At 37.9% G+C, this 26,521-nt stretch overlaps 1 protein-coding gene across 3 annotated transcripts; it reads left to right on the top strand.

The window, feature by feature from the left end:
* Positions 1–16: 16 nt before the first annotated feature.
* Positions 17–26,280, top strand: LOC102294916 (coiled-coil domain-containing protein 148). Of its 3 annotated transcripts, none has more exons than XM_005918233.2 (15): positions 17–196; positions 2,089–2,177; positions 2,588–2,709; positions 6,939–7,042; positions 8,243–8,334; positions 8,434–8,585; positions 11,294–11,389; positions 11,919–12,091; positions 12,625–12,763; positions 15,806–16,012; positions 21,046–21,186; positions 22,650–22,768; positions 25,096–25,213; positions 25,398–25,532; positions 26,062–26,280. In XM_005918233.2, the coding sequence occupies exons 2-15, from the start codon at positions 2,123–2,125 to the stop codon at positions 26,203–26,205; spliced, it is 1,797 nt and encodes a 598-aa protein (XP_005918295.1). In that variant the 5' UTR covers positions 17–196; positions 2,089–2,122; the 3' UTR covers positions 26,206–26,280. The 3 variants fall into 3 exon arrangements, with proteins under 3 accessions (XP_005918295.1, XP_005918297.1, XP_042075127.1); XM_005918235.2 differs by lacking the exon at positions 17–196 and adding an exon at positions 2,311–2,369 and having other exon boundaries at positions 2,086–2,177; XM_042219193.1 differs by lacking the exons at positions 17–196; positions 2,089–2,177 and adding an exon at positions 2,184–2,369.
* Positions 26,281–26,521: the final 241 nt, after the last annotated feature.

Here is a 26,521-nt window from a genome sequence, read left to right as displayed (position 1 = left end):
GTCCCAGGCAATGCGAGCGTGCATGACGTCAGCGGGAATGTGGGAAACCGATGTGCACTCCTGATTGGTTGCAAAGCGAATACGGGGGCGTTCCCGAAGAGGTACGCGTTGTTAAATTAACCAATGACTGAGAAGATGATAGTTACCTTGGTTACCTGTTTTGTCAACCCATACACTATAGAAGGGAGAGAACAAGGTAAGCTAGGTGGCTCGTCGGGTATATATACTTAGTTTACAACGCAAATAATCGCTAATTGTTGTGTGTAACTTTATTGTAGGTGTAGTTTGAGCTTGGTCTTGTAGGAAACCTTTGGTTCACTTGTTTTTTTTTAAGGGGTTTTTTTTAAGGTTGAGCATAAGTTCTACCTAAGTACTGTCGCTAAACTATAGCAGTAGCAGCTATGACAATGATAAAGTTAAGCGTTTTCTAGTTTAATTAAGTAATATAATAATTGGTAAAAGTCGGTAAAGTAAATTAACAGAGCTTGGCTTGGAAAATATTTAGGCTAGTTGTATGTCCATAGTTTTAACAGCAAAAAACAAACAAACAAAACAACCTAATGATTTTTTTTTAAAATATTTATTTTGTACATTTAGCCCATGTGCCACCTTTTCGTCACTGGTGTTATCTTACTCATTATGCAAATTTGGGGGGCTTCAATTAATTATTATTTAGAATAATGCAATGATAATGCAAAAATCATAAGATAATATTTTATTATTTCAAAGCGTTTGTTCAAAGCGTCAATGTATGATATTTGCAAAGCCATTTATTAGCAATAAAATCAAATGAAAGCATATAAAGAACACCTAAAACGAGTGACAATGCCATTCTTTATATCTTAACCTGTACCAAATTTCAGTGGATGTAAAATTATTATCTCAAGGGTCTAATGTTACCCATAAGGAAGGTAACAGCAGTGACAGTTTTCATGGAAAATGCTTTTTACAAAATAGATGCTGCAAGCATCAAACCACATGATGTCAGTCATCTTATACTAACCAAATTATGTCATTTAATCTTTTTATATTCTGTTGTTTTGTTTTTGTTTTTGTTTAACAATTTCCTAACTGTGTCGTATTAGTGACTTCAACTAAAAGCTTCTTATGAAATTACAAGATAAAACAGAAAAAAAATCTGATAAATGAAAAGAGACACTGGTCTCATCATGACCATTTCTTTATAGTGCTTCAGGAAATCTGTGATAGTAAGTCAAGTGATGTCATTATTGGGATGTTTTGTTTCAAAATAATAAACGTTTCTCATAACACCAGTGACACAGTTTTAAGGGACCATGACTGTCTTTATATATCTTACAATATTTATTTCACATTTTGCTTCATTTTGTCACAGTCATCATATTTTTAACATATCTGATTGATTTGATGCAAAAACTTATATGCAAAACATATAACAAAAAAACACAGCCTTTACCCACCATACTCCACTGTGGGGACAAACGCTGTGGTGGTGCCTGTTCTTCTATATAATTTAATTAAAAAAACAGATATTGTGAATTTAATGGATGAGGAAGGAAAAAATATTCAAATTTAACATGGAAATAAATTGTAAATAAAGTGGTTTTTAAGTGTAGTAAAAGCCAGGGACAGAAAAATTGACATTTCTAGAATGACCTATGTCTTGAATCCTAACCTTGGCTTGCCATTTGGTGTTGAAATGGAAAAAATAATAATTTTGCTGTCCTTAAAATCGGTATTTAAGTCTATATGTAATGGAGACATGGGCAAAAAATAGAAAAGGATTCAGAACAGCGCATCTGTTTTCCCTCCAATCATAGAAAAATTAATTCCTGCATAGTTCATCCCATCTCTTCACACACCATGCATTTGAAAGGAGATGAATCCTGTGCGAAAATATTTCCAAGCTTAATCCAAAACAAAGGCAAAAAAACCCCAAAAAAAAAAAAACCCATTCCAGCAGTATATCACACACACACTGGCTGCAGTACACTAAAACTTGTTGATGTTAACTAGCATTTTAAACAATGTCACACCAAACTTTTTTTTTGTAGGCAACAAAGCTGTGCATGTGTTTGCAGCACAATAATTAATGTATTTATTTTGAAGGTACTCTGGTGCATGAAGATAAAGCTCCACAGTGATGAGTGGAAAGGATCTACAAACATTCATAACGAGCATTAAAACGGAAGATGTTGGTAAGTGAGTGAAAAATGGCTGGAATATTCTGGCTTCTGACATAGTGGTCTACTGAACTGTTGAACCGGTTTGACCTGAAGCCCTCATGTCGAATTCTCCAGGTGCCTTTCAAGTCTGTTGTTTTTGTCACAGGCACAGCTTGTGTTTATCCACCTGCTTCCTTGAGTCAAGCCGAAGCACTGAAAAAAAACGTCTGACACAGTTTGTCTCTGCTATCCCCCTCCTCCTGTGCAATCATTTCTTTATTACACATACAATCCATTAGAGCTTAACTGGTGCTGCTCCTCTGTCTAACCTTTTTTTTGCTGAAGTCAGCATAAAGTTTTTACTTCAGACATTAAAAGTGATGAGATTTTCAAGAATTCCAGTGATCCTAATTCATCCATATCATCTGTTTTCATCCATGCAGAAAAACTGACAGTGCGAATGAAAAATGGTCTTGGCAGCTCAAAGTACAAGCCGGCAGAATATAAAAGACTACTAGCGATTGTTGATGCCAAACGCCAGGAGACTGATCTAATTGGACAAAAGGTAACCTTTTCTTAGCACTATCATCCTTGTGCTAATAAAAAAAGCTGTGTTTTCCTAAAATAAAGTCCTGTTGCATTTAATAACACGTTGATTCAGCAGCAAATAAAGGAGTATGTGGAATAAAACCACTCATTATACATCAAAGGAAGTGTTAACTAAAGGAAGTGTTGTCCTCAGTAGTAGTAAAAAGTGCAATATCTGTGTGCGTGCGTGTGTGTGTTTACCTTTTCCCACTCTTTCATATATGCCACACGCTGTAAAAGGATTTCATTTAGCATAAAATAGACATTGCATAATTCTTGTAGTTTGTCCAACAACATGAAAGAGAGCAGTAATATCACTGCCATACAGAATGGCATTTCTGTGAATATTCATTTGGCTTCCTGTGGTTTTTCCCACCACACTGTTTGAAGTTCATAGTCACATGATTATGAGCTGATCAAAAAGTTAATGCTAGGGGCACTGGAGATTAGGCTGTTAGACCTGTGTTGTTTTAATTAGTAAATTGTGTCAGAAGCCTTCTAGCATCATCGTGATAGCCCATGGCTTCTTCAACCCTGTGCTCTGGATAACTTAGATAAGAGAGGCTATGTTCATATTGGCCCTCCTGAAAAAGCAGGCTTTTTGAACATCTCATATTGGTGATGTGATAGGGGTAAATAAATTACCATGAGTAGCCTCAAGCATGGGATCATTTTTGCTTTCTATAAATGGACTGGCAGCATTAGTAGACAGTAAACACTTGGCAGCTCTATACTACACTCTGTGCACTGTGTTACCCAATATACAGATATGTGTGTATGTAAACACTAAAAAAAGGAGTGGGAAACATATTTTTTTCAGTACTGTTTTGATTACAGGTAGACATCCAACAAATGGGCATAATATTGCTACATTTTCCCTACTGATTCACCTATATTAATGTTTACGTGTTATTGCTGAAACACATTATATTATAAGAAAATGCATAACTGACAGATTCCATGTCTCCAATATTGCGGGAGAATCCCCTTTGTGTGATTGCAAAGTTATTGATCCTTTACTCAGGTATGACATTTCATTGATGATTTGTATTTCAAAATGTATTAAAAGGAGCAATAAAGAATGAAAAATGCATAAGGAAAGGGTATATCAGAGGGACTGCTCAGGATGGAGCTGATTTGGAGACAAAGTAAAAGGGGCAAGGTTGAGATGGTTTGGCCATGGGTAGAAGAGTGATAGTGCATGTATTAGGAAAAAGCAAAGGTTAATGGATGTAGTGAGAAAGGACACGCAGATAATTGGTGTGATGCAGAGGATAGGGTGGCAACACCTGAAGGGAGAAGTTGAAAAAAGAATGAGACATGGCTTATAACAATACCTGTGGTTTAAGTTTAAATCCTTCAAACTGAAAAAGATGACTTTTTACTCATTGTGTATGAAAGGAAATTAAATGTCCTCATACAACTATTTTTACATTGTTCATGTGGATGTCTACGAGCTGAATATACAAACCCTATTATAGAGAATTTAAGACACTGTGTAAAATATAAATAAAAACAGAATGGAATGATTTATAAATCACATAAAACAGAATAATAACAGAAGATAGAAAATATGACATTTTAGTATTTCATGAAAAATATTAGGTTACTTGGCAACAGGTCAGTAACAGGTCAGAGAGGATAAAAAGAGATCTTAGAGAGTCAAAGTTTCTCAGAAGTAAAGATGGGTTGAAGTTCACCAATCTGGGAAAAAAAGTTGTGTCTACTAATTGTGGAAGAATTCCATAAAATGTAAACAGCTTGTCATCTACAGTACATAGTATTACCGAAAGATTCAAGGAACAAATCTCTGTACACAAGTGACTAGGTTGAAGATTAATACTGGATGCCTGTGACGTGCATCGCTGCATTAAAAACAGCCATGATTCTACCATGGAAGTCTCTGCATGGACAAAGGAATAGAAATCACTGCCTGTGAATGCAGTTCAGCATGTCATCCACAAAGGCACGTTAAAACTCTGTGATGCAAAGAACAAGCCATGTGTAACATGATTCAGACAGGGCAGTGTCTTCTCTGGCCTAAAGCTTATTTGAAATGGACTGAATCAAGTGTTAAACTGCTCTGTGGTCAGACAAATCTAAATATGAAATGCTTTTCAAAAACATCCTTCATCCTCTGGACTAAAGAGAGGGATCATCCAGCTTGTTATCAGCTCTCAGTTCCTGATGATATGGGGCACATCAATCCAACATCTATTACAAGAGCATTACTTCGTAGCAGAAGAGTCAGGGTGCTGAACAGGCCTGTCTGCAGTCCAGAACTTTCACCCATTAAAATCATTTGGCACATCATTAAATGAAAAATATGACAAAGCAGATATAGAACTGTTGAGCAGCAAGAATCCTACGTCAGACAAGAATGGAACAACATTCCTCTCCCAGAAGTCCAGCAGCTGGTCTCCTCAGATGTTTACAGACTGTTGTTACACAAAGAGGAGATCACTAAACATGGCTCTGGCCCAACTTTTTTAGAAATGTGTTGCTGCTTTCAAATTGAAAATGGCCTCATTTTTTTCTTGAAGTAGTGCAACTTTTCATTGCACATGAAGAACTACTGCATGCTTATTTCACAGAAAGTAGAGAAAGAATGAACCAGAGTTTGAAGAAAATCGTCTTTTATGTTATTAGTAACATAAAATCTTTTTTCTTTTATGACAAGTCAAGGAGCCTATTGTTGAAAGGTCTATGGAAACGTGAGAAATGTATGAAGGGTGAGCCATGGATTTACACAGAATATTCTAGGTCAAGTACAGAGTTGATTTTCCGATGGTATTATGGTCTTCTGACTTGCAAATAACCATTTTCAATTTTTTTATCCAGGTATTTCGTATGGGTCTTGCAAGGTGGGATGTAATCCAGGCAGACCTTTGAATATTTTATACATTTTTTTACATTTTCCGTCTGGAAGCCAGGAAGTGTTATGTCAGCGATTTTTAAAATGCCATACATTTTGTTTAACAGAGGCATAAAAATAAGATTGGTATGGGTTAAGAATTAAATGGAAGGAAATGTTGTTAAATGCATGAAAATGTATAATGTGGTGTGAGAAAAACTTTAAATATGAGAATTAAAGACCTCAATTTTCCTTTGGTTAGGTTTAAGCAAACAATAATGTTCACTAAAATGTTTTAAGTGCCTTTACCTAAAAACTGATTGGGAAGCTAACCAATTTAATGGCTATTATAATGCTAATAAGAGTAGATATTAATGGATTAGTTTTATTTGGCAGAGTGAGACTACAAATGAGGTGATATAAGTTTTGCTCCAGGCACAGTTTTTGCAGTCCAAATGAGTTATTAGACAGCCAGTGCAAATTAAAATTACCTATAATACACTGCCTGGAAGAGGCATGGAATATCAGCAGTTTGGCCTTTTTTATTTCAGTGCTGCACTAAAATCCAACTGAGCACTGTAGATTGACTTACTATAAAATGAGCATTAGCAAAACATATCCAAAAACAGCAATCCCCTCTGAACACATAGACACAGCATTTGAATGTATACCCAAATCATTTTATTCACTGCTCATCTGGAAATTACTTGCAACCATGTTTTGGTTTTGTGAGATTATATTTTGTAGAGTCGTCTGAGCCACTGACCTGTGTGAAAAAAAACACTGATAAGACAATGCGTTGCTATGCTAAAGGTGCGCTAACGGAGTGCTTTAAAGAGGGTTTATGGGGGGGAACCCACAAGTGATGATAGATTAAGACTGCTACCTCCCCCGTTTCTCCTAATAACATGCCTAATGTGTATCATTTGTGTTTCATCAAATTTTTTCCAGTTTATTTTGTTTTTTTGCATTAATAGTGACACTGTTCCAGCTGAATTATGAGTCACTCAAAGATTTAATAATGCTAATAAAAACTGAAGCATGCCTTTAAAAGGATTAAATGCTTTCAACCATAAGAATACTGCGTATTTCACATTCTTTGCAACATTATGATGTATGTATAAACTATATGCACAATATGCTTTGTGCTTCATTCAAAATGGTCTAGACATTTGATGCGTTAAAGCACTGCGCATAGAGATCTCTCCGGATGAAGTTAATTGTAGGCGGAAATAAATGTTCCTAGTTAAAGTGCATTTAAAAGCAAGCACTCCAGCCAAATGCATGTTGTGCTTCCAGGAAAACTGTTTATTCCTGCTTTGCATTTAACTGCCTTGTGAACCATCTTATAGGTTCACAAGACTCGCTGTGCAGCCAAGGCAACCAAGGAGAGCTCCATATTACGGCAGCACAGACAGGTGTGGAGCACAGAGTGCCTCAGGCTGCAAAAGGCTGAGTAAGAGCCCCCTATTACTCCCTGTCATTATCTGCTGCAGTTTTCTGAATCTGCTATTACACCATGCAACCATTCCACTTAAGCCCCATTATGCCTAGCCAGGAACATGCATGAAAAAATAAATAAATGAATAAACTGGACACACAAAAAAGACGAAACAAAAAATGTGTCCGAGAAAAAATGAAGAAAGGATATTTAAGCTGATTTTCTGACTCCATGACATTGAATTAACAGAGAGAAGTGGGTGGTTATAGCCATGCAGAGACAGAGGGGTATACTAAATGGAGGAAAAGTGTTCCTCTGTGGGTTGAGGCAGAAGTGTGGGACTGGGGGCCCCAGCAGTGTCATGTCTTGTGAAGTGAGAAGGGCAGCACTAGCTCTGGGGTGCAGCTTGTTTGGCTGCATAATGACTATGTCTGAGCCACCCAAGGTTAATGATGTACACAAGCGTTATCCTCAGTAATGAGCCTAGTCATAAGGATGTGCCACTGCTTGCATCTCTCTCCACACATATCTAGTTAAAGTACCTTGGGATTCAAACAAGCAAACAGGAAAGTATATCTCTATGGTTACTTGTTCCTTTTTGCAACCATCTCAACCATGTTAGCAAGAAACAAATAATTATTGTAGCTCTCTCTGTGGGTCATTTCAGTATGAAGCTGCTCACAGCAACAAGACATCCTACCCCTAACTTTTGTCAAACTTTTGGAGAAAGTCCACCAGCGAAGTCTGTAATACTCTGTGTGTGTGTGTGAGATAGATGGAAAAAAGTTGTCACCTTCTTATGGCCATCTCTAAATGTGGAATTGTTGTAAGCCAAATGCAAAGAACATGCTTTTTTATTTTACTCATTTAAGGGTAAAATATATACTTTTTACACCGTTATGTATAATTAGCAGCTACCTTTCAGGTCATGGCCGCTTGTACAAATTCAGATCAATAAGTTGTCATATAGTTTTATAGATTAAGCTACAGAGCACTCCATAACGTTAGGAAGCTGAAATTAACTCCATGTTTATTAGGTACTGCATTACAGTGATGCTTGTATCAATAGATAAATAAATAAAGTCTCTTATTCTGAAACAGGCCATTTTGCATAATTATATCATTTATGCTTAGGTTTAAAATGAGTTCATTATTTGTCATTTAAATTAATGGATATGTTTGCATTTAATAGAATGCATTTGTTCTCTCCAACAGAGAGAAAGCTGAAAATGACATCCATTATTTTATAAAGCAGATCAGGCCAAACAATATAACGGACAGTGCCATCTTCTCTCTTCAAGAATATGGTAAACAACTACATTTTTTATGTGCATTTGTGTCACCATCACCTTGCTGTTTAAGCAGTGCACTGCTAATGTGTATACCTGTGTGTTTTCGGGTTTTAGAACTGTTTCTTGAGAGGGAAATTGAGGCATTCAGGATAAACTCTGTACAGCCTGTTTATCAGCTCAGGGATGACCTGGTCTTCAGACTGGGTGAAGTACAACATCAGCAGCTCTCTGCACATCCATCAAACTGGGAACAAGTGATACAACAGGTATTGTGAGATATGGAATAAGGGCTTAGTGATTTTGATAAAGACCAGCCATATATATATACATGTATAAAAGAGTGTTTTGCAACATATGTCCTTGATTGGGGGAAAAAGAAAAAAAGTGGCAGTATTTTTTCCTGTCTATGCACTTCAAGTCTTCAAAAGCAAATCTAATCGGCGGAAACTCTCTGCAGGTACCAGACCAAAATAGCCCATCCAGCTCCTCCGCAGAAGTTTACAATCTCTTACTTTCACACAGTGATCTTACCTTGTGCCCAGCAGTATATGCTGTCCATGAAGCTGTTGTTTGTTAGATATCTGTGGACCCTAAAGACATAAATTCTGTCTGTGACTCTGAGAGGCTTTTGCTGGGTCTAGAGATGAATCGTGAGATTAAGGAGTTAGCCGGGTCTCAGAGAGACCTTACTGGGAATGAAGTGTATCCCCCCCCTTTTCCTTTCTCTGCCTCACAATAAAAAAGAGAAGCTGAATGCTGTATAATTATGCTTTCATCCTGGAGTGAAAGTGAGGAGTTTAAAAACAACACTAAAATTGGCACAGAATTGGGTGGTACAAAAAGAAATAGAAAGGCACACAGTAGGCGACACTATGCTTGTGTACAACTTTTAAAAATGTTAATACTGCTTTTAGCATTTCTAGATGTGGTTTGAATAATAATAAAAGAGGAATAATAATTTGAAAATGAATATTAATAGGTTAAAGCTTAAACTATTTTCTCTTAACTTAAAAGAGATAACATAATGTTTTTGAACAAACTCAATTACAATTGTAATTGACTTTCAGTAAATAAACTTTATAATCGTCCACATATGCATTCATGCATCTATAAAACCATTTTACTACTGCTGTTTATGTGGGTGACGGGTGTAGTTATATTGTAAGACACATTCATTTTCATTCATTCCTTATCTTCATCCCTTACAAAAGCATAAGAGCCATCAGACAGTTAATCGGTTTTATTCATTGTATCTGTGTTTTTGTGCTGTTCTGGAACACTAAGATCTCTTCCTTTTTTGAACGTTTCTACTAATACTGCTACCTTGATATCAATAATGTACTGTATATTTTTACATCTTTGGGAGGGCTTTGCATTTTCAACATGCAATAGCCCATCTCAATTCATGGCACATTTGAGCATTCCTGTCCTCAAGTCATTTCCTGCATACCAAAAATTGGCTGATAAATGTTTAAAAAATATTTACAGTTATCTGGGTTTTGGTTTTTTTTTTTGTTTTTTTTAAAAAAAAATCTTATGCAATGTTATGAAAAACTTAGTTTACCCTGACTGCTTCCATAGGAATTAAGAGGGTAAGTAGCAGCCAGGTGTCATCGATAAAAGTGAGCACCTTTATAAATGCAGAAGTTTTGGCAGTTTGGTAGTCTGAAGCAGGTCTTGCTAACATGCTAACAGGTCTCTGTTAGCATGTTAAATATTAAAGTTCATGACAGTACAATTAGACTGAACAAGTATGTCCTGTTTGGAAGGCTGCCAGTGGAAAGCCTCTTCTTCTCTTCCAAAAAGAACTTGGCAGCAAACTTAGGTTTACACAGTTGCATTTGAACAAAACACAAGACTTGTAGAAGAGTGTACTTTAGACAGATGAGACCACAGCGGAGATATTTGGCAATAATGCACAGAGCCACATTTAGTGAAAACCAAACACAGCATTTCAGCGCATGGTTTGCAACTATGGGACCCTGGCACCTTGCAGTCACTGGGTTGAAGATAAAATCCTTTGCATACCAAAGTATACTAGAGTCAAATGTAAGGCATCTAAAGCTTGGCTGAAATTTGGTCATGGAACAAAACAATAATCCCAGGCACAGCAGCAAATGTCCAACAGAATGGCTGAGAAAGAAAAGAGTCAAGGCGCTGCAGTGGCCCACGCAGTCAAATTGCAGTCCAGTTCTCAACCCCACTGAAATGCTGTGGCATGACAAATGACTGCAAACCTCAAGGAACTGAATCAACATTGTAAAAAAGAGTGAGCCAGAATTCCTTCACAATGACACGAGAGACCGACGCAGTCATACAGAAAAGGATTACTTTAATTTACCGATACTTCAGATTGTTGCTGCTAAAGGTGGTTCTACGAGCTATTGAATCCTGGTGTTTAGTTCGTTTTTTATAGGAGTCATGTATAAACTCTCTTTTCACAAAACATTTGTCAGTATTCAGAGCATGGGTAGCTCTTTGAATTTGATGTCTATTTCCTTCTCCTTTTCAAATGCCTTATTGTTTGGTTGTTCACTAGGTAGATGTTCATTGGGTGATATTGTCTACCAATATAACAAGTCATAACAGTATATTAATACAATCAGGATCAGCTACATTATATTTGTATTTTTTGCTTCCAAATAACACTTCACAGCTTAATATTTCTTAAACATTACCTTAGATCTAACTACTCCTTTTAATTAGGCTCTTACAGTTTTAATAGGCCTAATTAGTGATTTTCTATTATTGCAGCAGTCTATCGGAAGTTCATAAATTTAGATGACCGAAAGAAAATATACATAAATATCTTGAGAGAGAGTTGTTTGTGGCAGAGGACAAGGTAGCCAGAGCAAGATTTGTAGTTCTGTTTTACCATTTTGTTTTTTCTTGACAACAAAAGGTCAAACTGGCATGTTTGTTTTCTAACACTGTATTTAATACATTTTTTATGTTTTCATCGTTGTACCAACAGATAAACTTTGTCAAAGCACAACAAGATGACATTATTGCAAAACTTGATGAAGAGTATCTGGACCTGGAGAGAGAGATTGTAGGCCTTGGCCTGGAGGTTTGTTATTTTATGCAGAGAAATTTCCATTGTCGATAATAGCATATTCTTCACCTTAATAAGTGAGTGCTACAGTGTGTCGCAAGAGGAAATTAACATTTCATTATGCAGGGAATGCCAAAGTTTGCTCCATCTGAATATTTTGTTTATTTATTTTGAACTAAGTTAGACGTTTATTGGGTCATCGTTCTATTCTTCAGTAACCTCTTTACAGTTCTGCTTATATAACTGACTACTGAGATATGCATCCAACATGTTGATATTTAGAACACAAAGCTGAATATTTTCACCAGTATGCTTAACAGTTAGCAAGATGTTTGTTTTAGGAAATGCTTCTCCCTGTTTTCTCCAAACACCCGTCCACAGCGTTAATTTTTGAACCCCTGCTTGAGGGGTTGTGTTTGCTTGTATTAATTTCAAATGTCAGTCAAAATATATGATTATCCCAAACCTTTATGTAAAACTGTATATATCAAGCACATAAAAAGTCTATAGGCAACCTCAAGGATTGCCATATTGTCCTTCACAGAAATATCTCACTAGTACTTCAGATAATTTGGTGAACATTCCAGAAGAGGTTTTGAATTCAGACTGCCCTTATCCAGAGCTGAAGGACTCACTGATCGAAGCCTTTCACTCCCTATCAGAGAGATACCAGAGCAGGCTGCAGAGCCTCCAAGAACAACTGCAAAGGACAGACAGGTATGTCTGAAGATGTCTGAAGATTTAAGCTTTGCTTTTTTTCCCTTATTTGCATAATTCAACGTCTTTACGCATTGCTGGATGAAATATATCGCTGGTTTTTACCGCTAACGTGAAATAGGTGGCTGAAATAGGCTTTTAATGATCTTCAGCCTTTCATTTAGATAATTACATGCGGGAGCAGAGCTCTGCTGTAACTGGACAGATCAAGATGAAAGATTAAGAACTCAACAGGATATTAAAATCATATAGATGCATAGTCACTTCACTCTGCAGAAACAACCTTTTAAATACGTATTTCTCACCAGGAGAGTGATTATATCAATATCTCCAAGCTACTTCAGAGCTCGATTTTTATTTACATACAGCTGCTTTTATATTATTGTTACACAGTACTGCTTTTTATCTGCATGTACTATATGAAAATGCAATGCAGTCAAATGAAGGTAGAGAAAGACAATTTTGTAGTGTTGCTTATCTGTTGCAGTGCTTTCCTTTCTGATCATGTACTGTTTGTGTTGAAATTGTTTCAGGTTCTGTGGCTGGTGTGAGCACGATCATGAACACTTTACGTTCACAGTGTCTAGGTATACTCATGACATACCCAACCACAGAGCCCTCTGCATGGATATGCTGTTGAGATTCTTTCCTGGGAAAAGTAGACAAGAGCTGGTAAGTACTTTAGGGGAAAAATCTGAATTAATTGTTAAATTTATTTATAAATGGACAAACAGAAAAGCCAGCTATTGTTCTAATCAGGAAATAGGTAAAAATCTCTAAATGTACAAAATTTGATGGTTGATATTTTCATATGTAAAGACATTTTGCATTAATTTTCTACAAGTTATGAGAGTAAATTGAGTATATTTTTGGTTTTTACACTATTCTATGACATTTTATTGACTAGAATAGTAGTGGCATAACATTAATAGCAGCAGAAGTCAAAAATAAAATAAAATAAATAAATAGTTGTAGTATAATGTAATTAATCTGGTGAAGCAATGATCACCTTTGAAAAGAAGTCTTGTTCCTCCTCATACAGTTAGAGTCACTCCTTGAAGCCAACCTGTGCAACCACAGTCTGGTGTGCTGACCACAGAACAACTGAGCATCACGTGCCTTGCTCAAGCCTAAAATGTATCTTTGGGTAAATTGGTCCCCAGGTTTGAATGATTGGTCACTTTCCACCAAGCATCATTTTATTATTATTTCTTTTTTCTTTATTACACACAAAACACACACATACATGCTCTCTTACATGCATTTACCATAAATTAAGGCATTAACTTTCCCACACACCCATCTAAAAATGTACTTTACTCCCCTGTGAGAAGCAGCCCCACAGTGTGAGTCCCAAGCTCCCTGATCAATGTAGCTTAGTACCCTGAACCCAGCAGTGAGACACATAGATAAGCCTGGACAATGATCTGCTCAGCACGCTGCAGGATATGCCATGTCACCCACTGTGGACAATTTGCTCACGCCACCGCCTAGCATCACCATGACAACCGCCAGACCCTCTCTCCGTCCTCACCATCACCCAGAGACCTGTCCTCATATCAGTTCCAGCTGGGTGCTGCATTTAGAGCTGTGATCGTTCAGCCTTAGGGGAGTCTTGCAAGGAGGAGAGATGTCTTTCTCCATGCCCCTCACCCAGAAACATTCCCAGAGTTGGACTAATTCAGCTATTAGTCATAATTAGACTGGCTTGCGTGCATAGGATAATCAGTGAGAACTATAGATTGATTTGCTGAAACCTCTCTGATTACACTCACAAATGCTATTCTGCTATCAGCATGTGGAAAAAAGAAATCTTGATTTTATTCAGAGTTTTTGGCTTTTTCTCTATCTGATATCTAAATGAAATCAACCGAACAAGTATGTCTTTGATTATATCCAGCAAACTAGTAAAATGGTCCCCCTAGCTGAACTCAGCTCTGCCTGTGTGCATTTCCAGTGAAAACATGAATTGTGACTGGCATGTGTGTGATTTGTGATATTTTGCGTTTATTTGTACACGAAATCCCATTAGCACTCCAGACAAATTGGTGACTTGGAAATTCTATAGTTAGCGTTTTAATCACAATTTAATTATATTTCTATGGAGTCAGCATCTTAGCCCTAATGTTTCTTATGTTGTTTTTCACTTTAGAGCATTGAAGCCTGTTCTTGTTTGAGCTATGGTATTCTGCTCACCTGCCGTTAAATTTGATCTCTGTGCAGTCATTTTAGGATGATAGCGTCATTTTCTGTTGCTTTTGTCAGTCATATTTTAGCTGAATAGAAGGTGTGAGACAAATGGTTTGTGGTATGTAACAATTGAAGAGCCTTGGTGATAAAAGCAGCCTAAATGTTTGCAATTTCTTGCAGTTCTTCTTTTTCTTCCTCTGATCCTGTAGAAAAATATCCAAAGGAAAATAGGGGAAGTGTAGAAGGTTTATTACTTTTCTCTTTTAACCTCGAGATATTTTAAATATATCATATCTTGCAGTAGTTTATCCATAGCCTTCAGTTGATATCCAAGTGGCTATCCCTATCTCAGAAAAGTGTCACTTTAATCTGTATATAGTAATTTCTTGTATTTTTGGGTGACCTAAAGTAAAACCAGCATGTCACTTTCACAATCAGGTGGTTGTACTCCAGCCAGCTATAAGTGGACATCTCCCTCTGCTGGATGGGGCAATTAAATGTCTATTATCTTTGTACCAGCAGAGAATCAGCAGGATTTCATAATATTAATATAATAGTAATAATAATATTCCATGCTAATAGTAAAAATTATTCATACCTCTTTGTACTTCTGAGTTTATATGGCCATTATTTATTTCACATTCTCCTCCAGGAAACCTTACTCTGCAGAGGAAATGTAAATGCAGCAGCCGAACTAGGTGGTGTTAAACTCTAAGTGTATACTGCAGGCACAGTGCTGTGGATACATCCACACAAACTGTGAGTGCAATGGCTGAAGTGCACCCAAGCCTGTGCACAAGCATGCAAACATATATGCACATATCTCAAAGGCTCATGCTTAGTCTTTACTTCAAACCACAGTAAAGGCAGGGGCAAAAAGAGAAAGGGAAGAACAAAGCAGGTGGGGGGGCTTTTCCTCAAGTTCTAAAGTTGTGTATTAATAAACAGGATTTGCTTGACTGCCTCTGGCGCTTCTGTTCCGTTGGCAGGTCTGTCAGCTCACTCATTTTCAATAAAACCATTCAGCCGTCTAATGCCTTCCCACCGTCAGTTAGCCACTATTAGCCCATAGATGAATATCATTCCCTCGGTTCCAATGAAGCAGCCAAGTGGTGCAGCCTCTGTGAGCGCTGACACAATGATGAATAGCTACAGGCAGCCCTCACACAGAAAGGAACTGTTTTCCTGTAGGACATTTCACAGCCAGGAGAGAGAGAGACCATTTTATACACCAGCAGAGTTAGATCTGACACAGACTTGTCCCTATGGTCCTGCTGCCATTATTGTAGAATGTAGTAACAAAGGGAAGTTTTTGGTTTGCCATTAGCATATTGTTAATTTGGTGCAACACGATGCATAATATATCAGAGTTGCTGTTTGGGCTGTGGTGCTTTAGTTTTGAAGCACTATGATCACAGTGTCATCTTCCAGGTTTTTTTTCTGACTCTGTTTATAATTGTGCCTGATACATCTGTACAGTTAAACATACAAACAGTACACAGTCCATTCTCATTCTTCTTCCAGCTGGAGCATGAATATGTGTGGGACTTGCAGCGCTTCACCCAGGCGCAGCTAAGAGCAGTGCCCCAGCAGTGGCAGCGAGACCATGAAGAACTCCTGGCCCGAGCCCAGGTCACACTGCAGGAGGCAAAACATGCCCACCAGGAGGAGCTGGAGCTACACAGAGACCGCCAGAACCAGCAGGACATTTGCTTGCATCTCAGAGAAAAAGTTAGTGCCTCTTTTATACCTTTGAGTCTTCAGTTGTTGCATTTTTGAGATACACTGAAATCTACTTATGGTGCCAGAATATACGTTTTCCTCATATATATTCAGTATATGCTATATAGTTAACATAACATCTTTTTTCCTATATTCCTTTCAAGCTATCTCATGTGCAGCTGTGATAGTGTTAAGTTTGAGGGAGCAGATTGCCTGCTTGTGTACAGTATATCTGCTGATGAGGCTGTGTATTACGCCAGGCTGCCTGACAGCATCTCTTGCTTTAGCTGCCACTTGGGATGGGCTCTGAATGCAAACAAGCTAATAAGAATGGTCTTGCAAACATGATGTTGCTGTCTCCGAGGGGTGCTAGTTCACATTCGCACAACAAACAAGTTACTCATGTGAACAAATCCATGTGGTGTTGATATAGCACCAAGTTGCTTATGTCCTGTGGCTGTTTGGATAAGACACTGATGTATGAGGTAGGGCTGGTGGGAGCCGACAACACCGAATCTCATTTTGTCAAAAAAACACCACAGAGGTTGTTTTTCTGCTGTTGGTTTGCAGATGCAAAGTTCTAGGATTGTTTTCTGTACAGATCTGTGAATTCTTCCCTCTTGGCATGAATTAATTCTTTCTGTTTTCAGTGTTTTTAACTCTATATTACCACAATTTTGGTATCTTGTTTCGAAAGTTGTTACGAGACTGATCCTGATCCTAACAACCACAATATATAGTTAATAACTAGAGCCCAGCCAATATATATTGGCGAGGGTGGTGTATTGCCCGATAATTGGTATTTGCCTTTATATCGGTATTGGCATTTAAAACTGATAAATGAAAATTAAAAAAGTAAAAGAAGAGATGGAAGAAACTCTCTGTTCTATGAATGTGGATGTTGCATAATTTGTCCACCAGAGGGCACTCTGCAACTTTCAAGATTATTTTTAAACAACATTTTCATATCATCCTAGTTAGGACTCATAAATCGCTACAGTTACCAAATATTATAGGGGAAAAACAATATAAGAAAATATCGGCCAAAATATCAGGTTTGTAAATCACCAAAGATTGTATCGGTCTTAAAAAAAAGTCTATATTCTTGTAGCGCTGTGAATAACGATCTCCACTCCTTTCCTTCTGCTACCTGCCAGTAGATTATTTTTCACATTTGTGTCACACTGAAGAGTTGAAATGTTTTCTATACAAAAGTTTGAAAGATAGTACATTCTCAAAAACAAACAAAAAAAACTCCCAATTTTTTTAATTTTACTTTCTAAATAGTAGTGCAACTTTATATATGACCATAAACTTGATATGTCTTAAAGGGCATTATCCTAAACTTAAAGCAAAAGTTGGGGAATTGAAGACTGACTGTCAATAGGTTATTATTTTTTTCTTATGGAGTGTAATTTAAGTGGTGGATGTGCACATATTTGAGTTTGCGTGGAGGCTCAGATGGTTTCTTGTTTTCATTCAGTCTTTCTTTCCACTGCCTTTATCATCACTGCGCAGTGACACTGCAGCGAGGCAAGATGGATTCTCCTTCCGATGCGTCTGCCTCTTTAATGCTTTGGTTTCTGCAGCTGCTCCCTCTGATCCAAACAACTCCCCTGACTCTACTGTGAGTCATCCCTGTTGTATTTAGTGTACTGTGTAGGAAAATATGGTAGCAGAAACTTGCATATTGGAGCTGGCAGTATAATATAAATAAATGAATGAATCAAAATGTATATTTTATGGAGGGCTAACGGTCAACATGATCTATAATTCAAGAGCAGTCCATCCTGTTTTTGTTTTTTTTGGTTTTTTTTAACAATACAATTGTTTTTTTTCCATATAGGGGTAATCTGATGGAAAAGGATGAAAAGCACAGTTTCAAAAAAGACAACAGACCCTTTGGAAACAGCTTACTGTGAAAAAGAATTATAAAAGAAAGATTATAGTGATGGTACTTTTTGGTTAAGGCGGTAGAGTAAGTGCCTACTTGTTACGTTTTCTTCCTTGGGTTTCCGCATCTCGTCTTCTCAGTGGGTTCAGATGAGAGCATACACAGGACAGTTTTTGGTCAGTGGCAGTCTGATTCTGACCTCATTATAGTGAGTGAGGTTGTGTGCTGCCATCCCACTCAGACACTCTTCAGGGAATGGTGCAGTGGGAAGAAATCAAGGGTAATTGATTTTAGAGTTTGCTTGAACTCCTCTGTTCTAGAAGGGGCAAGGATGCCACAGAAGACAATCTAAACTCATATGTATGCACTCAGATGAGATTACTGATCATATAGCAGTTTCAGAAAGTGCTCCAGACGTGAAATTGTAGAAGCTGTGGTTGTTTTAAAATAAAAAGATATTTAAGATAACTAGTCAACATTACATGCATGAGACCCAGCTCAAAATCGTTCCATTTTATCACTGAAAGACAGACTCTTCTTTTCAAATCATCATCCGTCTGTTCTGGCTCTTGTAATTAGCTCGTATTGTTCTCTGTGTTACTGTTAATTCCGGCCTTTTATTGTGTCCTTGCTTTCATTTTACCTCCCACTTATATCTCGCTCCCAGGCATATTTGATGAGTGATTGTGTTTTTTTTCCACATGAGTAAATAAAGCCTGGAGGGATGACAGATTGTTGCAACATGCTCAGGTGGGAAAGGGATGAGCAGGCCAAAGGACAAGCGGCACTACAAACAAAAAAGAAAGATTTCACAAAACCGGAGGTTTTCTTTTATAGCCAGCACTCTTTTTTTTTTTCTCTCCGCCCTCCCACCTTATCTCCAGAGTACTTTACCAAACAAACATCACTGTTATAGATTAACTTATGGCCACATTATTTATGTGGTCTTCCTACAGTAATCAGGATATTCTCTAGGCTCTGTGTGAGGAGATCGCCTGTCATCGAGTCAGTCATTTAGTGGCTGCCGAGTCTCTCTGGTGGCCAGATGAAAACAACTGTGGAGTTGAGACAGTGTGTGGGCTCCACAGTGGCTCAGCTGACAACTCTCTGAGGAGTTAATTACGCATATGTCTATAATTTTTCCTTTGCACAGTGATGTACCTGTTATGGAACTCAGGAAAATGTTCATTGTCTTGGGTGTAAAAATACAACAATAATTGCATAGTTTCATTTTTGTCATCTTGTAATGGACTTCAGCTCTTGTCCCTTAAAAGATTCTGTAAATTTCATGTATCATTAACGTCACTCAGCAGAGTGTTCCCGCATAATAAGGAGTAATGCTATTCTCGCTTCTGTTTGTTGCAGTAATTTACAGCGCTGATGATTTTATGGTTTTTGATTTTTTTTTAAGCCTAATCTGCTTCCATCAGCTGTTATATATATTAAATAACTTGCAATAGAAAGTTATGATGGCTGCTGCAATGCCGGCTGACAAAAGACATTTAACTGTACAGTGATATTAACAAAAGCTTTGAGCCAGCTGCAGTGCTCCGATAAAAAGACTATCATTCTTTTGTTATTCTGACATCTCTGCAGTCTTTTTTGTGCTACCATGAAAAAGGATGGTTTCCCATTTCCATTTGAATTCACAGAAAATGAGATTCCAGTGACAAATTACTGTAGACTGTACATAATGACCATTTTATTTTCTTTGTGCTACCTAAAATGCTTCTTCATTCCTGCCTAAACAAGAAGTCTTACAAAACACATTCAGACACTGGGAATCTTGGACTTTTTAAAGAAACATTTCATTGTTGTGTGACCTGAGTGTATCAAAATATATGTACTCTCTACACACCTGCCTATATGATTTTCTATACATTTTGCAGGTATCTTATTTTGACTGATTGAACTTGATGGATAGTTTAATTATGTGTACTTGTTTTGCTGAGAAAATATGCCCACTAAAGTTATATTGGGTAACTTGTCAGAATATGCCAAAATTTCATTTTTAAATGATTTATTTATTTATTTTTTTGCATGGGTTTAAGCGTTTGATTGTGTGAACACCAGAAGTTATTCAAATCATTACTGTGACCGTTCATAACCACAGGATTGTACTAAACAAAGCAATAATGGAAACTGTTTAAATAGCAAGTGCGCACATAGCTATGAGGCAAGAATGAAGATGAGGAAGAGGAAAGTACATGCCAGGATAGTAGAGACCCTGGTACTAATTTAAAAAAAAGAAAAGTTAACTTTAAAAAAGTGTCCAGAAGCAAAAATAAATAAATATTTTCTTACTTCTCCAGGTTCAGTAATACTGAGAACTCAAAACATCTGCAGGAAATAATTTTAATTGTATTTGCGAGAGTTTTCTAAAGAATAACCATATTGTATTTCCATCTTTAGCACTGCTAAATAGAAGTGGATTAGAGGCTGGAGTGTTTAAAATTTTCTCTCAATCTCACAGCTGCTGCTTTCTCTCAGGCAGACATCATGTATGATTAACTTGATGATACTGCTGGTGATAATGTGTGTGTGACCATGTTAATTTGCAGCTCATCCCTTTGGAGATTCCTAAGCTCTCCTCTGATAGATCTGTAAATCTGTCTGCCTGGTCAGTATTCAACACTTCAATACCCGGCATGCCACAGAGAGGCTGCTGCATAACGAACCTGTCACTCATTCCCCAGCAAATGTTTGTGGCTATGTGTGTGTTTGAAAAGTTAAGACAGTCTCTTTCCAAATATCTAGCTGGGTGACTGAGGATTGCTATTGATTTTCTTTTTTTTTCTCAGCTAAAACTTGAAAAATCTCGACATTTTTAACTTGAGGAGCTTCTGTGTAAATATAATTAATCTAAATTGCAGAATGAGGATGCCATTCTCCTCACTAGGATACGTTTTGTTTTAGTGTAGGCCTCAAACGCAAGGGTTTTCTTTATGATTCATTGTTTAGAGGAGCCTGAGGGGGATCTAGAAAAGTGTGAAAAGCAATTTTGGCACCTCCTCTGGAGTTCGTGCCACAATTTGGCAGCTGGTTGTCTCCGTGTGAGTAATTCTTTCCAAACAGTTGCTAATAGACAAGAATCTGCCTTTTTCTTTTCTCCTTCATCCCTTATGTGTGTCTGCATGTGTATTTGTAGTTGCAGCAGTGGCGAGCCCAGCAGGAGGAGGTAGCAAAGCTTGAGGCAGCAATAGCAGCCAGACAACAAGAGGAAGAAGAGGCGAGGTTAAAGAGGGAGCGAGAGAAGGACGCCGCCATCAGGTTGCAGCAGAAAGAAACAGTAAACACTTCTCCACCCTTATAACAAATGTCGTTATAGGTTTGTTAAATCCTGGGACATTTGCTTATTAATGTCTATACTTTTGCATGTTTCACCTTAGCTTATATTATATATTTTATTAAAGCAAGCATTTTTCTAGATGATAAATGCTACTTTTTGGTTGGTTAGTGTTTTGTGCGAGTAATTCCTTAAAGCCAAAAGCTCAAAGCTTTAGATATTTTTGTTCTACTGTTGAACTGTATCATAACAATAAGAGCAGAGATCCTTAATATGGTCATCTCAGGCACACAACTCTGCTGTTTGTGAAGGGCAGCCAATCAGGAGAAGTTTGCTACTATGGCCAGCTTTCAGGAAAGAGGAGCTAAAAGTAGCTTTTTTAAGACAGTACACAGGATGAACTGAGCATCAGACACAAGACCATATGTGTGTTAAAGAGGAACTTCTTTGAACTGTGACTCATGCAACACAGCCCCAGCAAAGGCCAAGAATAAAAATGTGGAAGTGAAAGGCCCACTTTAATTGTTCTTGTGGGATAAAATGAGTATGAATTCTTATGCTTCACTATGGTGCGTTCCATCCACTAACATGCACACATCCAATCAAAAACAAGGGACAACTATGTAGCAGACAATGGGGATTAGTTTAGGTTTAGATGAGACTTTACAGTATTGATTTCATGCTTTCATGCTGTTTGATGCTTTCAGTACAGTATTGAAAGCATCAAATCATTTTGTATGTGCGCTCGTTCTAAAACCTTTTCATGTGTATGAACAGATGAGTGTATGAATGACTTCTCAAGGAATGAAATATCACTGAATGCCTACAAAACAACTGCTGAAAGTAATTGTCTCTTTCTTTTAGAAGTACTAGAAATGCCATAGAGTTTCTTTGGGTAAATAAAAATGCATTATATTTAAGGACTTTAGGAATGAATAAAATAAAAGAATAATTCCGCCATGGCAGGGTTTTTGGGTTTTTTTTTAAAAATTCACTGCGTTCAAATTTCTTGCCATTTATGGCTCCAGAATCTGAATGATTTAATTGTGGGCATGCATGGATATCAAATTGAAAGCACATTGTGGATATAATTACATGGGTATTTTGATTATTCACTTTAGTTATTGAACCCACAGGTACGACAGACCAGTGTGTATGTGTGTGTGTGTATGTCTGACTGTTTAATTAAATTTCTCCTCAGGGGTCTGCTAGGCGAGTATAGGCAACCTGAGACATTCTGATTAATGAGAACATTTAGGCCTCATTGGATTCCATATAATTTAGCACAATAGTCTGGCAGACGTTGAAATATCATCTCATTCTCTCTATTTACACTTATCTGATTCCCGCTCTGTCTCAATCAATAGGACATGATGATCCTAAGAGTTTCCGTGGGAGTCAACTTAGTGGAAGTGTAGCCACTGTTCTTGTTCAGTTTTAGTCTTTGTTGATTTTTTTTCCCCCAGGTCAGACAGTTTTATTTAAAGCAGCAGAAGAGGAGAGAAGTGCTGGAGCAGAGGGATCAAGAGAGGCTTGCTAATCTAAGAAGCGTCATGGAAGAACAGGCAAAGCGAGATAAGGAGAGGTGAGTGTTGCACCATGGGACCTTGAGTTTTCAGCGCTGCCAAGTGCATCAAGGTTGTTAAAGGCAGCTCAGAACCCTTAGAATTTCTGAATTACTCAAAACAGCCATGACATGTTTTTAGTCAGCCACTTTATGCGTGCAATTTGGGTGATCACTCACAGGAATTCACAGTGTTGTCCAAAATTTACAAGTGACCTATGCCTATTTCAAAAATACATTCGAGTAAAAAGTGGAATCTAGCATGCTGCATTTTATTATTATGTGAAGCACTTTGAACAAATACAGTTACTAAATTATTTTTACATAATTTCCATTGTAAGCAGTGAGTGACAGAGTTCACTCAAGAGTATCAACAGGAAATTATTACCATTTCACCTTCATTTGTATCATGTATCATTAGTCAGTCTTTTCATTGACTAATTAAATAATACACTTTGGAACTTTCATGGACACAAAACTTAAGAATACAGTGTCTATATTTTTTCTTCTTTACATAGTCTTATTCTATGTAAAGAAGAAATTATATGTATATAATATTTATACATACACTCTGTGGTCACTTTGTATTAGGTACACTTTTTTCTGTACATGGGTTGAACCGCTTTTTTTACCTTCAGAACTTTGTTAATTCTTTATGGCATAGATTTAACAAAATGCTGGACGCATTCTTAGAGATTTTGGTCCATATCAATAAGTTAGCGTCACACAGTTGCTGCAGACTAGTTGGCTGCACATCTATAATGTGAATCCTTTGTTCCACCACATCCTAAGTGTCTTCTATTGGATTGATATCTGTTGATTATGTCGGCCAATTGAGTACAGTGAACTCCATTTTGGTGAGCCAGTCCAAATTATAGCCTCAGGTTCATGTTCTTAGTAAAAGGAGAGGCACTCAGTGTGCTCTTCTGTTGCTGTAGTTCATCTGCTTCCTCTTTCAATGTGTGTTTGCATTCAGAGATGCTCTTCTGCATACCTTTATGCCAGGGAGTGGTTATTTGGGTTGATGATGCATTACTATGAGCTCAAAAGCAGCTTTGCCATTCTCCTCTCACCTCTGGCATTAACAAGGCATTTTCGCCCAGAGAACTGGCACTTACTGCATATTTTCTCATTTTCAGACCATTCTCTGTAAATTCTATAGTTGTGTGGACAAATCCAAGCCCATCAGCAGTTTCTCAAATACTCAGACATCCCATCTGGCACCAAGAGCAATGCCATGTTCAAAGTCACTTAAATCAGTGGTCTTTCCCATTCTGATGATTCCTTTAAACCTCAGCAGGTCATCTTCACCATGTCTGCATACCTAAATGTAAATGTAATGTAGACATGTAGCTGTAACTCATGTGAGTAGCTGATTAGATGTTTGTGTTAATCAGCTGTTGAACAGGTATATATAATGTATTAGTGTATATCAATCATAAAATAGTTACTGAATACACAGGAATATGTACTGCTAAATGAAAAACATAGTATTAATCAGAAATCACTGCTGATTGTAGTTTCTTAAATAAAAAGAATGCTCTGATAATAATAATGGATTGGATTTATATAGCACTTTTCAAGGCACCCAAAGCGCTTTACAATGCCACTATTCATTCACTCTCACACACTGGTGGAGATAAGCTACGGTTGTAGCCACAGCTGCCCTGGGGCAGACTGACAGAAGCGAGGCTGCCATATCGCGCCATCGGCCCCTCTGGCCAACACCAGTAGGGTAAAGTGTCTTGCCCAAGGACACAACGACCAGGACAGAGAGCTCGAGGATCGAACCGGCGACCTTCCGGTTACAGATACGCGTCCCAACCCCCTGAGCCACAATGTAGCATTACAAGTACTTTCTCTGAATATTTGAAACTTTCTAACACCTCCATGCTCGACCCTTGCTGAGTCACTGGAGATGTCGCACCTCATCAGTGATGCGGGGTCAGTCAGACGTGAGCACACTGGAAACTTTCAACAGGAAAAATAATGTCTCAGACTAATGTTAACTTGCTGCTGAAAAATAAAACGTGCCTTTAAAAACATTCTCTTGCGTGGTGTGGTTTCCATTTAATTTCTCTGCAGACACACACTCACATTGAATCCGTATAATGTTGTTGACTTTGGCTGTGAGAATGAATTCAGATGCGAAAGGGATTCATTGAGGAGCTGAGACAGAGATAAAAGCAGGTGATGGGAGAGGAGCTGCACTCTGGCAGCACCGTAGAGCCCTCCACAGCCTGGAGGTCTGCTGTGTCAGGAGCAATATGTAATGTTGATTGTGGCAGTGGCAGAGGAAGAAAGGGATTGTTTAGGTCTGATGTCCACACCTTTTCTGCTTCCTCTAGGGTGCAGTTTCGGGCAGATATGCTACAACAGCGACGGCTGGATAGAGAGGCGCGGGAGCGTGAGCGGCAGAGAGAAGAAGAAGAGAGACAGAATCGTCTGGAAGCTCTTAGAAACCAGGTGGAGCATTATCTGGTCTTTCAACCACTTGGATTAGTTCTGTCAGTGGAAATAACTCACAGGGGAAAAGAACTTGACTCATCCTTATCTGAGTAAAGGCATCACTGCCACCTTATGGCAGTAAGTAAAAAGACAATTGTATATTATTAGTAAATCCAGTGTATATTTTTCTTATTTCTCTAAGGTTGGGGTGGTGGCAGAGGCAGACCCAGAGAGGATGATGGCAGACACAGAGGCTTGGAAGTGTCGACACTTGAATGTAAACGAGTTTGAGCTCCAAAAGCCTCTCTACAGTATAAACACGTACACAGACACACAGGTGAGACATGATAGGATCTGCCCTCCTAACCACTTTCTTTGCAAAGTCTTTAAGGCTGCATGATCATTTGCCCCTGTCCTCTTATCTCTGCTCTGTATGTATTGAGCCTACATGACGTCTCGCTCCCTCCCTCACGTTTCCTTCGTTACATTAAGTCACTTAAGTTTCAGTTCCTTTTGGGTGACACTGACCAGTGACCCATGCACTGGTGGAAAATTATGTAAGCTGGGTGGCTGGCCAAAAAGTGTTTGTCCTCAACAGTCTTAATTTCAAGGCCACCAAAGTCAGTCAGTGAACTGTAGAGTCTGTGTGTGGTTTTGTTTTAACAGGTTAGGATTTGGGTATTGTGTAATATAGGTATTGACTAATGATTGTCAGACTGTGATGCTTTTCTCTTCTGGCACCAAATGATGATGATGAATTAATGATCAAACCTTATGTCAAGTATTAAATGTGTAGTGAACCATTAAAAACAGCAAAGGTTGCATAAAGCAGCTGTGTTTATAAAAAAAAAAAATCTATCTTCCAGATTGTGTCTGATCCAAGAATGCGGGTTGAGCAGGCTCTGCGGGAGGCCGGTCTACACCAGAGTCAGTATGCCAGAGAGGTTCTGTCTGTCATCGAGCCCCCCAAACCACCTCGGCGTGACACAAGGTCCATACTTAAATTCTGACCCAACTTTTGTTTAAGTCATCTTATGAAGTCCCACTCTTGTCCCAATATTAAACAACATATGGCTTATAATGAATTTGCTTCATGTGTAAGAATCTTTCATGGTTTTTAATCAAGAGTGCTTACAACAGCTGCAGTTCTTACAAAGTAGTTTCTTTAACTACAGTATCGTCCTCCAAATGACAATTACAATTACTAACTTGTAGATTTTATACATGAGAAATACATACAGTATCTGGCAGATGTGTTGAGCAAAGAAAAAGACAAATCAATTTTTAGTCACGGACTGCATTTTAGGGTGGGTTGTATTTGCATAA

Source organism: Haplochromis burtoni, unplaced genomic scaffold (genome assembly GCF_018398535.1).
Source record: "Haplochromis burtoni strain Fernald_Lab_line unplaced genomic scaffold, NCSU_Asbu1 Contig_29, whole genome shotgun sequence".
Taxonomy (NCBI): Eukaryota; Metazoa; Chordata; class Actinopteri; order Cichliformes; family Cichlidae; genus Haplochromis; species Haplochromis burtoni.
This window is presented reverse-complemented; position numbering and strand designations above follow the sequence as displayed.

What these genes read in the sequence shown, in the direction of transcription:
- LOC102294916 (XM_042219193.1), top strand. Translation starts at nt 2,264, where the DNA reads ATGTCGAATTCTCCAGGTGCCTTTCAAGTCTGTTGTTTTTGTCACAGG. An exon ending in TTGTAGGCCTTGGCCTGGAG is followed by an intron (nt 11,390 to 11,918) that starts GTTTGTTATTTT and finishes TGTCCTTCACAG; the next exon opens with AAATATCTCACTAGTACTTC. An exon ending in GCTTGCATCTCAGAGAAAAA is followed by an intron (nt 16,013 to 21,045) that starts GTTAGTGCCTCT and finishes GTGTATTTGTAG; the next exon opens with TTGCAGCAGTGGCGAGCCCA.